The sequence below is a fragment of the Haliaeetus albicilla genome, chromosome 18, assembly GCF_947461875.1.
Source record: "Haliaeetus albicilla chromosome 18, bHalAlb1.1, whole genome shotgun sequence".
NCBI classification, from domain to species: domain Eukaryota; kingdom Metazoa; phylum Chordata; class Aves; order Accipitriformes; family Accipitridae; genus Haliaeetus; species Haliaeetus albicilla.
The window spans coordinates 628,712-643,535 of NC_091500.1; the positions used below are offsets into that span (position 1 = coordinate 628,712).

Genomic DNA, 14,824 nt, shown 5'->3' on the forward strand with positions numbered 1-14,824 from the left:
CTACTTGAACTTATCCCAATGCACCACTTGGGACCCAATCCAGGAGTGCATCTTTTTGTGGATTCTAAAACTAGTTGTTCAAAAAAGTATCATTTATTGTGTTCCAAACTGCTTTTGCATCTCCCTCTGAAAAGGCATTCATTTAGCCTCTATGTGGGTAGCTGAAATCTCCCACTGTTACTTACCTGGCCTAAATTTGCAGCTTGTCTTATCTCACTTAACATTTCCTGATCTCTACCACCATCTAATCAGGGGGTCAGTATTTCTTTTCCATTATTAAGAATTTGGAATTTCAACCCACAAGGATTCTGCAGCTCTTCTCTTTTTCTGTGATTTTTTTATGCTGTTACACTGTGTATTTCCTTCATGTACAGTAACATTCCCTTGCCTGCACATCCTACTGTATCATTCCTGTGAAGTTGGTAGCCTGGCTGCCGTATGCTCAATGAGCATCCTTCTCCTACTGGATCTCTAAGGTGTTTATTATACTGGGGTTTTCATTTGATGTTTCCCATTGTAATTCCATACAGGAAGAAAAAATTGTTCCTTTTTTTTTTCTTTTGGTTTTGAATTTCCCAGCCTTGAATTTACTCCTGTCTCTCTGTTTTAATGCTAGAAGAAGCGTATTAAAAGAAATGACTGTGGCTGACAAATCTCAGCTATTCCATCTCCCACAAACAGCAAATCCTCAGAAGCGAGTCCTGCAGACACGGCACACTGTCCCAGAGCTCAGCAGGATGTTCCTCCACCAAGTTGCAATGGCCAACTTGGACACTAGTCATACAAAGTGCTGGCTAGGGAAGGGGGATCTCCTGTTGGCAAGAAATAATTAGAATCTGCCATGAAGCACTTTAAACTCTGATTCCTTCAGAATATGAAAAATATATCCATTTCAGCTGATTATTATTTCTGGACTGTGAATAAACAGTGGACCCAGCAGATTCCTTGCTGCTAAGCTTCGGTCGCAATGGAAACACACTATTATTACTCTTACATCCTTTCTCTACCACACTTCAATCCCTGGCAGCACTTTGACATCTACCCTATGCTGTAACTTATTTGGATGAAAAGAAAGCAGTAATTTGTCACAGGTCTTTGAAAAGTCTCAGGAAATTCTGAATGCTGCTTTCTTTACATCCAAATAAGTTGCTTCATTTTTTACTTCTTTCAGAACTACAAAGTACACAGAAACAGACTGAGGTGATTTACAGATTTTTAAATGATCAGGTTCTTTCAGAACCAATATTGTGACTCCTTAGTTTTCATAACACTCCTTTGTTACTACCAGAAAAAGTCAGGTCATGAGTAAGAATTCTTCCACCATCTTCCAGGGTGAAACTGATTCAGCACTTACTGTCTCAAAAACTTTAATTTTATATGAAGATTACATAGAAATCACCTCCCTTTTCATCTAAACCAGAAAGTTTGCACCGCATTGCTTTAATATTTCAACATGAACATAGTCCTAGTGAACTGAATGACTTCAGAAATGCAAAGATACCATTTGACAGAGATAATGGGAACTGACAGTTAAAAATGTTTAAAAAGCATAATTCTTTTTTATTAAAGTTTTACAAAAGGGAAATACCTGGTCACATCCATATGATGAAGTCAGATTATTGGCTGAACACACACTGAAGGAAATTATGAGGAGGCATAAGCCTACCTTGCTGGAAAGGACTTGGAAGTATTTATACAACAAATACTTAATGAAAAGGTGAATGAGGACACTGACGTTAAGATACTTCTCTAGCCACAGTAACGTGTGGCAAGACACACACTCTGCCATAGTGGTAAGATGCTTAGGAGAGGTCATTGCTACTGCTGGAGGTTGTGGAAGACAAGGGCTATATCTGAAATGGTATATGGATAAGAATACGTTTTGCAATAGCAATCGCGTAGAGCAGCAATGAGGGAGAGACATTGGTGCAGCCTGTTCAAAGCTGATATAGCAGGCCTAAGGATGTGCACCTTCGACAGACAGAAAGTGTAGCCAGGTTTTTGAGTACGTGCTAAGCCAAGCTGCTTCTGAGCAGCACACTTGGTGGAAATGTTGTAAAATGGCAGCCGTGATTTGAGGGAGACCCACTGCCGCTCAGTAACATGGAAGATTGCTCCTGCAAACACTGCTCTCCTTTTGTACGGATAAAACAGCAAAGACAGGTATCTCCCCATCCAGCTAGACTGCAATTATGCTACAGAATTTCAGTAAATTCTTAATTGCCATGACCTCCTGTAGCAATTTTCTGTTAAAGCAGTGTTTATTTTTACCAATTTAAAATTGGTTGGGTGTTTCCTTTAGTTTCTTCTATTATAAGAGACTGCAAACATAAAAAATACCTTCCCTTCTTTCTCTCAGTCTCCTTCCCTCTGGAATAAATATATTCCATAACGTTTGTTCCATGATTTGTTTTCCTCAGGTATCTACGTATTTATCTCTTCTGTAGACTAAGTAGGACTAATCTGCTTATTCTCTTGTCTCCTCTGACCTCATTTCTAATAATTTGTGTTGTCGTTTCCCATTTCCCTGCTCTTCCCCTGCTGCCTGAGAACACAGTATTTCTGCTGAAAATGAGGAAAGCTTACTGCTCTTTCGCATCAGCTGAATAAACAAAAAAAGACAATTTCACACAGCTATTAGCATTAAGCTACTAATTAGACTCTGAAAAACACCTTCCATATTCCACGGTTGGTAAAGAGGGATGAATATTCACTTACTGCATTTCCAGCTTCGGCAGCCAGCCGGGCGGCGTATCTGGCAATCAGCCTGTGCTCCTCGTCCAGCCTGCCGGGGCTGTCCAGGACACTGCCGGGGAAAAGCCAAAACACCCTGTCAGTATCCGCCGCCTCGAGATATTACTCATATCGGGGGATGACAGAGAAAAGGATGTATTATTGCAAAGAGACAGTGATGGGAAATAGAAGAGTCACACAGGAAATAATCTAGATCATTCTCTTTTTCATTCCACTTCCAAAGGGGGGACTGCTCTCAAGATTTTCTGCCTAGTAGCATTTTCTCCAGGATTCACATATTCCAGTTTTAAATGATTAAAATAACTTGTTTTCAACAATTCATAAATATGCATCATGAGGAACAAATTTCATTTGTTTCTGAGGAGCTTTTCTGCAAACCCTTTTGGTTTTCTCAAGGTAAATAGGGGCAAATAGCTGAATGACAAAGGACAAAACCTTTGTCCTCAGGAGATGTAGGATGACAAGTGTCAAAGTCAGGATGATTTCCAGGAGGAAGAGTGTGGGGAACCACACTGACCTGAGAAGAACAGACTCTCACTGAGCAACATCAACTTAAATGCAAATAGTACTTTGTAAGTCAGCCTGACTTACGCCTGACTTCCCACCTTACAACACCTAAATGTACAAAACGTGGTAATTTGAGACTTGGTCCTTCACATCTCAGCTAGCAGAGGATGAAACAGCTCCAGCTGCCTTGCATTGCCTCACGCAGACAGGCTGTAGCTGTCTTAGAAATGTTGCTAAAGAGGTATTAAAAAATATTTCCAATAATCATCAGCAACAGTGACAGCACCATGAGGTGACAGAAGAAAGGGACATTGAATTTTGAAATGGGAGAGGTAGAGACAGTAAATGGGCAGATTCCCAACATTAGGAAGTGAAAGGCAGCACCTGGATCTTTCTCACATTTAACAGGAGCATCATCCGCTCTGTGCATGTTAATCATTAACGTGATTAACCTAGTCTGGTAACCCAGTTAGTGCCTAGAGTGCTGAATCAGTTTCTACTATTCACAGATAATTGTCTTTTTAATATAAACACACAGGGGGACAAAGGATAATTTTCAGGTTGTGTTAACTGAAGCCAGTCAATGTTAAGATCTATTACCAGCTTGGTTTCGGTGGCACAGTGGCCTTGCCACACAGAAGCAGCAGGAGGAAGCCAAATGAAAGAGCAAGTTTTTAAGTCAACATCCAACTGAACTATTCAATAGTTGCTTGTTGTCTTACTGCTGCACAGAGATTTCTCATCACAGTCTCCCTTTAAAAGGGAAGCAACTCAATTAGTTGTATAAACCAAACCATTATTAACTGCAAACAGCCAGGATTAATGTGGAAATGAGCAACCTGCTTCATGTTGCAACACAGCCTTCCTAACACTATCCGTGCTGTTTCATGTGGGATTCACAAATACCATGCTGGCTGCCATAAATAACGCAACACGGTACATGTATGTGCTTACAGTGAAATTCAGGGTCAGAATCACACCACAGACAGTAGCAAAGAAAAAGCAAAGAAAAAAAGACACACACCTAGTGCACAGCAAAAGTTACTTTCAGTCCGTGTTACCACTTCACAAGATAATTTAAATTTCTTTAAGCTTAATTTCACAGGTTTATGTTTACATTATTTTGATTTCACAGATTTATGTTTACCTTATTTAAAGAACTAAATCTATATTGCATACACTATGTTTATTTAAAAACACAGATTTGATTTCTTTTTTGTAATGCCGAATTTAACAACCTGATCTCTTTTAAGACTCTGAAGGTCTGCCAGATGATGCGTTTGAGGTGGCATAGAAACATTGGACTGAATTTAATAGACATACGACTACAGTTTACACAGATGGGTCTACAATGAGTATAAATTGCACTATTATGCCTCTGCGTTTGGCCTGCTGGATTAAGACCTGAAGATATTCAACTAAACAGCACAAAGGAAGCAGCTGGCGAAAGGTGAGCTAAAACAGTGGGGAAACTGATTTAAGAGAAGAAAAAACAGAGTCTACACTAGGCTTGATGAACTTCTTGCACGCCTTCATGCCAATTAATTTTCTTTTTTTTTTTTTTTTTGGCTGAAGGAGAACAAACTTCCCCATCCCACTTCCTGAATCTGATACTGTTTTTGTTCGGCTTTGCTCTGCAATTTTGTCTGTATGTGGTTTTTTCTGCTTTTATAGGAATGCAGATCATTTAATCCCTTCTACCCTTTCCATAATCTGGTATCTCCTAATACCTCTCCTAGCTCCTGGAACTATTACCTCTTTTTATCTAAGAGAATTAGAAAATAGTTAATTAATAGAGAATGGTTATTGACAATTTCTTACTTTCTTGAGGAAAACCTGTAACTTAAAAAAACCACAAAACCCAACAACTTTTTGCATTTGCTTTTAGAAATATCTTACAGATGGAGAGGAAGTGGAGTTCAAGCACATCTCCTGGCCCTCCTGCACGTGCTTTAATATAAAAGTTTGAACAAATGAATCACTACAGCTCTGTCGAATTAACAGAGAGGGTATTAAACACAACCTACAAAATACTACAGAATTCTTTACATCGCTTCACAAAGGAGAACTCATTTCTTTGTAGTTTTAATTTCTGTGGAGCCATTGCAAAGGATTCCTACCCTGAAAACCCTTCCTTGACAGGAGTCCTGTGGAGCCTCCCCCTGCCTAAATGAGTCCCATTGGTATCCAGCGCTGCCTGTGCGGAAAGGTCCCGGAGCGACAGCCAACACACAAACGAGAGGACAGCAGCTCGAGAACAGGAAAGGTAGCAAAGGGGAAGAATAAGTCTGGCTTAAGCCCAGAGCTCAGAACCGAGGAGGGTATGTGAGTGAGAGTTCAGAGATTTTCACAGCAGCAGAATTTTGGAAAGGTAATATTACAGATTTCCCTATCTTAAAAATACTGTGCCAGGCGGTTTGGTCTATTCTGACAGCATTGTGCTACTTATACAGCACTGGTGATTCGTCAGTCCGTGAGCTCTCCCACTTCTTCCTTTGGAGATACAGGTGATAGCTGGCACAGGGATAACACAGATGGAAAGGTCTGACTCGGGGAGGCTTTGATGCGCACAAGGAAGCGTCATCCTTGGGACAGCCTGGCTCTACTGAGAGGCACTGAGACAAGGAGACAGAATCAGACTGATCGGAGCCACAGAACGTGAGCACCCCGAGGGGAGACAGGGAGGGTGAAGTGATGCTGATTTTTAGGTGTCAGTGGAAATGTTTGAGACAACGTGATAAACGCATACAGGAAGTATTGCTCCTGCGGTCCCTTTGATCTGACCCAAATGTGTGCCAGCACTGAAAGGGATGTCGCAGCCTCTGCCCTCCACTGCTGTGCTGGCAGTAGTGTCGGGGCAACGCGATGAGCCAGCGAAGGAAATTGAATTGGCTTAAGACTGGCCTGACAAAACAATAACTTGTTTTCTGCCAGGGCAGTTCCCTGAGCCAGCTCAGGAGGTGGCTGCATAAACGTGGGAGTTAACACAAAGGCGAGAGCCAGTGCACTGGCAGGATGAATGGAGCAGGGGGGAAAAGGGGAAAAATCAGCACTTATGCCAGCTTGAGGCTTTTATGAAATTACGTCCAGCAAAATGGGGGCAAATGCAGTCTGTAAAGAGAAAGCTGTGATGCCAGTGCCCTGTTGTCAAATACTAACACAAAAATGAGCTTGGACAACCAAAGTATTGGCTAGGGATGGGTAATCAGTAAAGGATGTAAGAGAAGATGATACAACATGGGGGGAGGTTTGAGATCTTAGGCTCCTTCCAAAACTGCTTAGGAATTCACAATGCTGAGAAGTGGCAGAGAACAGCAAAAGAAGGCAACGGCTTATTCTTCCAGCACTGACCTGAAGGGCCACACATCCCAGCTGTCAACTGATGGTGAGCCAAGAGTAAGGATCTTGGGGACAGAGTATCTTCAAGAAAAGTGACTCTTTCCTTTCACTCTCCTTTAAAATCAGGAGTGCTGCAGACAACTGCAGTTTCAGAGTCAGGAATTTAAAGGAAACCAAATCAAACCAGCCAAGCAGCTAACCATCCATCCGTCTACCTAGATCAACCGACCAAAAGTAAAACACATAAATCCTGTGGCCAGCTGTTTTCTGCAGGAAATGCAGAATACATAATACATAAAAATAACGACGTTCCAGGTAGGGCTACTCAATTTTTCTAGTGAAAAGCGGAGCTGAAGTAGAGGCTTCATGGGGACTGGAGAAAAGCAGGCTTGCTGAATGATGTGGAACATAAGTTATGAATGCTAAGCTTAAGAAATACGTAACAAACAACTGTCCAAGTAATAAAGCACAACTTATCAGCTCCATAAGCTTTCTAACTGTATGTGGTATAACTTGCTGCACTCTGCAGCTGTCTTTGCCTGCAGCACATCCTTTAGTGTGGGGATTTTCTATTAGTTCTTTGAAAAGCACTTAACCAATTTGGCTTGCTACCACAATAATACAGTAGGTAAAAAAAAGAAAAATATATTACTGTAAGATAAATGAAGTCCACTGAGCTCTGTTTGCTATATTCCTTATGTAGCTTGGATGGACTTTTTGGTTGGAGGACATCAGTGAATTAAATAATTTTTAATATGATGAAAAATCTCAGGGATCCAGCTAGCCATGGCTTAAAGGCTCTCAAAGTTTGGCTGAAAGACATGAAAAGATGCTGGCCAATAAAGAGCAAAAGTAAGTATACACAAAATCAGTGACTAGAAGTGGAAGAACATTCAAATTTGAAGTAGGGCTCTTTTTTAAAGGAGTCGGCACAATTAATCACTGGGACAGATTGTCAGTGAAACGAGTGGCTTCTCAATCATGGTGTTCTCTGAAAGCTACACCTTTAGAGAAACAAGGTATTAGGATCAGCACAGGGATGAACAGGGGTAATGGTTTTAAACTAAAAGAGGGCAGGTTCAAACCAGATATAAGGAAGAAATTGTTTACACTGAGGGTGGTGAGACACTGGCCCAGGTTGCCCAGACAGGTGGTCGCTGCCCGATCCCTGGAACCATTCAAGGTCAGGTTGGACGGGGCTCTGAGCAACCTGATCTAGTTGAAGATGTCCCTGCCCATGGCAGGGGGTTGGACTAGATGACCTTGAAAGGTCCCAAACCATCCTATGATTATAGGATGGGATGGGATGGGATGGGATAGAATGGAACAGAACAGAACAGACTATTTCAGTTGGAAGGGACCTACAACAGTCATCTAGCCCAACTGACCGATCACTTTAGGGCTGACCAAAAGTTAAAGGATATTATTAAGGGCATCGTCCAAATGCCTCTTAAACGTCCAAATGCCTGGACACTGGTGTGAGTCGACAGAGAAGATGCTCTAATGGTCTCTTCTGGCCCTGAGGCTATACTGCCCTGACCCGACTGGGGCTGTGAGGAGCGTAAGAACAGCAGCTGGGCCAGAACAGCAGTCCGGTACCTTGTCTCCAACAGCAGCTCAGAGCAGATGCAAACAGGAGAACAGAATAGAGAAAGCAAGTGATGGTTATTACAGAAAATGCTGTCCATAAGTGAGATTTACTGTTATCTCGATCAGTCAGAAACAGAGACGGTCTGCAGGGGCTGGCTGGAATACACTGAGGATCTCCACACAGCCTGCCAAAAGCAGAAAGATATACTGTTATAGGAGATTTTGGGGCGGGTGAGGGGTGAAGATCAAAAGAAGTGACAATGGAGCACAGATTTCATCAGTCTCTGGTGTTGACTTGGAAGACACTCCCGTACACAATGAAACTAGGATTTAAATTATTTTCTTCACATTTGGCTTCTTCTAGGAGTACGCTGTTACTCTGGTAACACTACCAAGTGATTTTTTAAAATTTAAAGACCTAAAAGACTGGGAACCTCTACTCCAACTGGTTGTAACGTGGCAGCTACGAGCTACATACAGTATTCTAATCTCGTATACTCTTCAAGATGCACTCCTTTGTATCTCAAAATCCTATGATTACAGTACTTGAGTGAAGGTGAGAGTCTGAAATTCCTTGGGTTTTATTGTCTTGTGGACAATATTATGGGCTTTCAGTTCATAGCAGGTGATAGCAGACAACAGTGATTCACTATCAAGAAAAAAAACTGACTTTCCCCAGAGATCTAGACAGCCAGAATGCACTTCATCAGTACACCAGTGGAATACAAATTTCTACATGACAGTGATGAAATAGGACTCTAAAAATATTATCCAGAGGATGACAACTTGGATAGAGCAAGGCCTTTACATATAGCCTCCAGATCACTAAACCTCCTTTTCCTTTCCAGCACAGCTCTGGCTCTATAAAGGCACAATTTAATTAGGTCCAAAAGTGGAATACGGAAAACCTCCCGGCTATGTCCTGTGATGAAATGGGAGAGCTGCATTTTGGGGCTCTAGGGTAAAATTTCTCTACATAGACACAGACGTGAAATATAAATGTACACAAATACTAAAGCCAAGATAAAAGAAATTAATTCTTCAAAGCATTAACATTTTTTGGAAAGGCACAGAAAGAAGCAGTCCTATTAAGCAGGTCATGTTGATGGGACTGAAAGAGCTTGCTTGTTTAGCCCAGGTAACAAAGATGGTGACAGGATGGGACACCTGTCTGCGACTGCGTTTGGGTTGGAGAGGTAAAAGCAGTAAGGAGAAAGAACAGTTAGAGTTATAGGACAATGCTGGCACAAGAACTAATGGGTATGAGCTGGCTGTGAAAAAAATGTAAGGTGGAAGACTGTGGAGAGCAATGACGAGTGGTAAGTGGCGTTCCTCAGGGGTCGGTGTTGGGACCAGCACTGTTTAACATCTTTGTCAGTGACATGGACAGTGGGATTGAGCGCACCCTCAGCAAGTCTGCCGATGACACCAAGCTGTGTGGTGCAGTCGATGCGCTGGAGGGAAGGGATGCCATCCAGAGGGACCTGGACAGGCTTGAGTGGTGGGCCTGTGCGAACCTCATGAAGTAAAGCAAGGCCCACTACAAGGTCCTGCCCCTGGGCTGGGGCAATCCCAAACACAGATACAGGCTGGGGGCTGAAGGGATCGAGAGCAGCCCTGCAGAGAAGGACTTGGGGGGACTGGTGGGTGAAAAGCTGGACGAGACCTGGCAATGTGTGCTCGCAGCCCAGAAAGCCAACCGTGTCCTGGGCTGCATCCCAAGCAGCGTGGCCAGCAGGTCGAGGGAGGGGATTCTGCCCCTCTGCTCCGATCGGGTGAGACCCCACCTGGAGTCCTGCATCCAGCTCTGGGGTCCTCAGCACAGGAAAGACATGGACCTGTTGGAGCGGGTCCAGAGGAGGGACACTAAGATGATCCGAGGGTTGGAACAGCTCTGCTATGAGGACAGGTTGAGAGAGTTGGGGTTTTTCAGTCTGGAGAAGAGAAGGCTCCAGGGAGACTTTACTGTGGCCTTCCAGGGGGCCTACAAGAAAGCTGAAGAGGGACTTTTTACAAGGGCATGTAGTGATAGGACAAAGGGTAATGGCTTTAAACTGAAAGAGGATAGATTTAGATTAGATAAAAGGAAGAAATTCTTCACTGTGGGGGTGGTGAGGCACTGGAACAGGTTGCCCAGAGAGGCTGTGGATGCTCCATTCCTGGAATTGTTCAAGGCCAGATTGGATGGGTCCTTGAGCAACCTGATCTGGTTGAAGATGTCCCTGCCCATGGCAGGGGGGTTGGAACTAGATGACCTTTAAGGTCCCTTCCAACCCAACCCAAACCATTCTGTGATTTGATGAAATTAGACAGTTTCCTGCTGGTGAAAGACGAGATTCCAGAATGGTCATGGAGAGAAAAATTATCTAACCCATTTGGGACAATGATAATCAGTTCACGTAAGGGATTCTGTAACACAGTGAATGCAACAGGGTGGTAATGGACACAAATTGATCCCTTCCTATCTGATGTCTTCCCCTGTGCATACTTGTGTGTGCACGCATGCGTACATATTTGTGTATTTTCAGAAGATTTCGGAGAATACTAAATACATTTCCCTCTATTTGCCAATGGAGGCCAAATACCTTTGATTGGAACATCACTCCCCAGAGGAAGCAGCGTTACTGTACCCGTCCCTGCTTCAGGAATGCTTTCCTAACACTAACCGTGTACCGCTCTGCAGCCGGTTCACGTAGGTTGCTATCAGTGCATGCTCGTCAGCTAATCGGCTGGCAGTATCCAGGTTGCACTGTAACCTAGCAGCAATGAAGGCAAAAGAGAGCAAACAAAACATAACATAAATACAAAGCAAATAATTAATGAATGTTAATGAAACAAACAGTTAAAAATTAAAACAAACAGATGAGTAATTAAAAATGTAAATATGTTTCTGCAAGTCACATGAAAAGGATACATTCTGCAGTTCAAGATTAAAACACAGATTAGGGAACATGTGGGTACCTAAATATGCAATGAATACAGCTGTGGAGCTTCCCTCTGCCTGCTGTCGCTCTGGGAGAGCAGGACTGCCCTGAGCAACATGATCAAAAGCATCAGGCAGCCTCCGACTGCAGCAGTGACATTTCCACCAGGATCCGCCGTCTTCAGGGAGCCACTGGGAACAGACTGCTGAGCACAACCAGAGCCACCGTGGCTGGGGGGACTGGAGCCTCCAACCTGAACAGAACTTACCCTTCTGCTGTCAAACCACTCCAAAAATACCCCAAACCACAATGGGTTGCAGTTTTATTACCATGTCTAAAATCAGAACTGAAAGCGTCCAGTCTCTTCCCTTTCTCACATAAAACAGGTCCACCAAACGATAAAAAAACCTAAAAAATTAGTGGTTGGTATCAACAAAGCTACCCTCTAACAGGGATTCATTAAATGACATAGTATTTTTTTTGTTTTGACGACTCACAAAAATAAAGCTACTACAGTTTTGAATACTTCTATGAATAAAGATTGAATGCAAGAAATATTTGTCAGAAGTAATCCCACATAAATAACTACTTGTCTATATGGTCCAATTAAAATGTGCTGGTTTCTACCATGCATGCAGCATCATCATCTCAAAAACCCTGAGAGAATACAGCAAAACAGTTCTTTTTTTATCCCAGGCATTGCACACAAAGGCCACAACGTTTTCTTCTCCAACCCAAAAGAGTGATATACCAATTCTGCTATGCTAGATTTCCTCCACATCCACATGAAGTTTTGCCTACAGGACTCCAGTCTGCTGTTCCACCACAAGAAATGGTGCGTGTGTAAAGAAAGCACCACTCTCTACTGGGAGACGAAAAGTCCCGTGCAGATATGAGATCAGATTGTTACCTAAAAAAATGATTCTTGAACATGTATCACTATTATTTTAGCATAATATGCATTGCTTCCTAAAATACAAGAGAAATTCCATTTTTCATTTCTATGTCAGGTATTCAAGCCGCTCTTTCAATTGATAAACTGCAGTTAATTTCTTCTCCACACATGTCCAGGAAGTATTTGTTTCAGAAGCTTTTATAAACATGGCATTTATTGCTTTCAGCATCAATATACTGACACTATGAAAACAGAATTCACATTTTTTAGACATACAAACTCTTTTCTTCTCTGTTATGTGCAGCAACATGTCAAAGAAGTCTGCCAGAAGCAGAATAAGACCTTATAAAAAAGAGGCAAAATGGAATTACCCACGTCAACCCCTCCAGGCAATGAGCAACCTTTGTAATAATGGGTTTGTAATAAGAAAGAGACTTAATATTAACCACTGCACGGAAGAATTTTTAAGCAATCTACACTTTGTGAAGCCTGACTCCTGGCAAGTGCTGAAAAGCTTAATTTTAGATATGCTTTATAGCAGGCACATTGCTGCAACCACAACAATTAAGATTCCAAGACCTTTTTCATTATAACTCATTACACATGCTCTTTTGAAAAGTAAAAAGCCCAGCAGAAATGACCACATTTTAAACTCAAAATGGCAATAGCTTTAACAATGATTAGCATTCCTGGTTTTGGAAGAAAAATAAGAGTTAGATTAAATTAACATGAGTCTGAACACTCTTCCTAGCATGTATCTGATTTTCCAGTCACATTTGTGAACACAGGTAAGCTTGCCGGGTGGTACCCCAGCCCCCTCCAGAACATTGCTCAGCAGCCTCCAAACCTCAGAAAATCACAAAATGCAGAATTAAGGTACATGCTGACAACCTCCTCTCTGCCTCCTCCCAGGATGGCACTAAGACAGTAGGAATCCCTGGCAGGTATTCTGGCTGCTTTACTTTGTTAGGTGCAGCTATATGGAATAATGGAAAGAGTAAAGATACAGTCGGATCAGGTTTTTGACTACAGGAGAGCTGGAGAAAGAGGGTCACCAGGGGGGAAGCCCACTGCTCCCGATAAATCTATCGCCAAAAGTAGATGCATTCTGGGAAGAACAATTCATCGCTGTGTTTGGCAGGCTGTGTCAGCTACAGCGTACAGATATTTTCTCATTGAGGAGAATATCTAAGTGTAGTGGGCAGGAGAAAGTGCAGGGCCTAGTGGCATTCTGTGGCTTGCACTGGGGTGTTGTAAAAATCTTGTAGGTATGCATGTTGCTTTCATAGAGCAAGGGAAGGATTAAAATATAAAAGTTAGTGTAGGTAATCCTGATCTGCAAAACTCACATAAACTCAAGCTTCGTGGTTCAACAGAAAGCATTAAGCTCGTACCCACTGTCCTAGTACCTTCGTGGCTGAAGGTGCTGCTCTATTTGCAAAAGGCAGGCTGCATTTGTCCCCTAAAGCGGAGCCATCATGGCAGTGCTGGCTCATTATTCAAAGAAAGCAGAATTTAAGTTATGCTGACACGTACCTTTAACTCTCATTTCCAAAGGGCTTGCCTTTTACTGAGTTCAGCTCCTCTGGGAAAGCCTGAGAACTATGGACAAGCTTAATTCTTTGTAAACTTTGTCAGTATAATACCTACCAAATGTTTGTATAGCAGTTAGTGCTCATTCAAAGCTGCTGTAAGCATGCTAATTAACAGCTAAGCAGCAGTGCGGATGGCAAAAAGTAGAAGCAATACATGACAGCGCTACTGACAGGACAGGAAAAGAAATCACCAACCTAGTACATAAACCTATACCTTAAAAATTTATTTCACGTTGGTCTCAGTTAAGGTGCAAAATTGTTTGGTACGTCCCTCTGCTTCCTTACCCCCCCAGCAACGTTCCCTGTTGCATGTAAACAAACCTGCAACACCACCAGCCTACCTACTCTCGTTTTCTTACGAAGCAACTGGCATCTCGGTAACATTGCTACACCTGAACTGTTCCTGGTGCCTTCTGCTGCTGCATGCCCTGCTTCGCAAGCGGGGATTTACTTGGAGGACACTCACGCACTGGAAACACCGAGCAAGCTGTGTGCTGAACCAGGGATCGCCTGGGCTAAGCTGGGGACCCCCTGGTCCAGCCACCTCCCTGCTCCCAGATGGCTTCTCACCTCTCCCCATCACACCCCAAGGCTGCTGACTTGTCTCCTTCCCTCTCCCCACCTCGTCCAGGGACGTCTGACATGGTAATTCTGTATTAGCTTGCTTTCAGATGTTTAAACATATATAATTCTTAACCTCTACATTTCTGGTGTTTTGAGGTTTAAGGCACTCTGTATTTTGGAACACTATTAGATACCCGTGATTAGCATTGTATTAGAACTGTTCTGAGGCATTTCATTTCTCTGGGTGAGAAAAAGCCCTGTAATGTCTCTGTTCACCACAGCCCAACTCCATCCTTCTTCATTACCCCTGGCTCTTTTCTGAACACCATCTCACCAGACCTGAGCTTCACCCAGCCCTGCTGCACCACACAACCATGATGCAGCTCTTGGTCACCAGCCACCAAGTTACAGCTCCCAAGGACACTTTCATACTCACAGGTGTTGATTAGAACAAATTCTCCCCTCTGGCCTTGATAAATGCAGTTCTGACCCTCTCTTCTCTATTCTTTTTTTCCTCAGTGAATCATTTGTACATCAAAAGGCAATTTTGGAGTAGCCCAAGCCAACTGTGAATGTGAATAGAATTTGCTAAATAATTTTAAGCAAAATAAAAAACCCAAAAACTTAGGAATCGCTTCTCCGTATTGCTCAAGCCA

At 42.7% G+C, this 14,824-nt stretch overlaps 1 protein-coding gene across 8 annotated transcripts in view; it reads right to left on the reverse strand.

Annotated features, from left to right (window-relative positions):
* The window catches only part of DTNB (dystrobrevin beta), a 213,559-nt gene that overhangs the window by 84,480 nt on the left and 114,255 nt on the right, over window positions 1–14,824 (reverse strand). For 4 of the 8 annotated variants that reach the window (XM_069805389.1, XM_069805388.1, XM_069805390.1 and 1 more), the window contains 2 exons: window positions 10,857–10,946; window positions 2,719–2,806 (listed from right to left, as the gene is read on the reverse strand). The exons of 1 other annotated variant lie outside the window; for it this stretch is intronic. In XM_069805389.1, the coding sequence (XP_069661490.1) occupies window positions 2,719–2,806; window positions 10,857–10,946 (178 nt within the window). The remainder of the gene's footprint in view (window positions 1–2,718; window positions 2,807–10,856; window positions 10,947–14,824) is intronic. 3 more of the 8 variants (XR_011328561.1, XM_069805391.1, XM_069805392.1) reach the window with 1 other exon arrangement.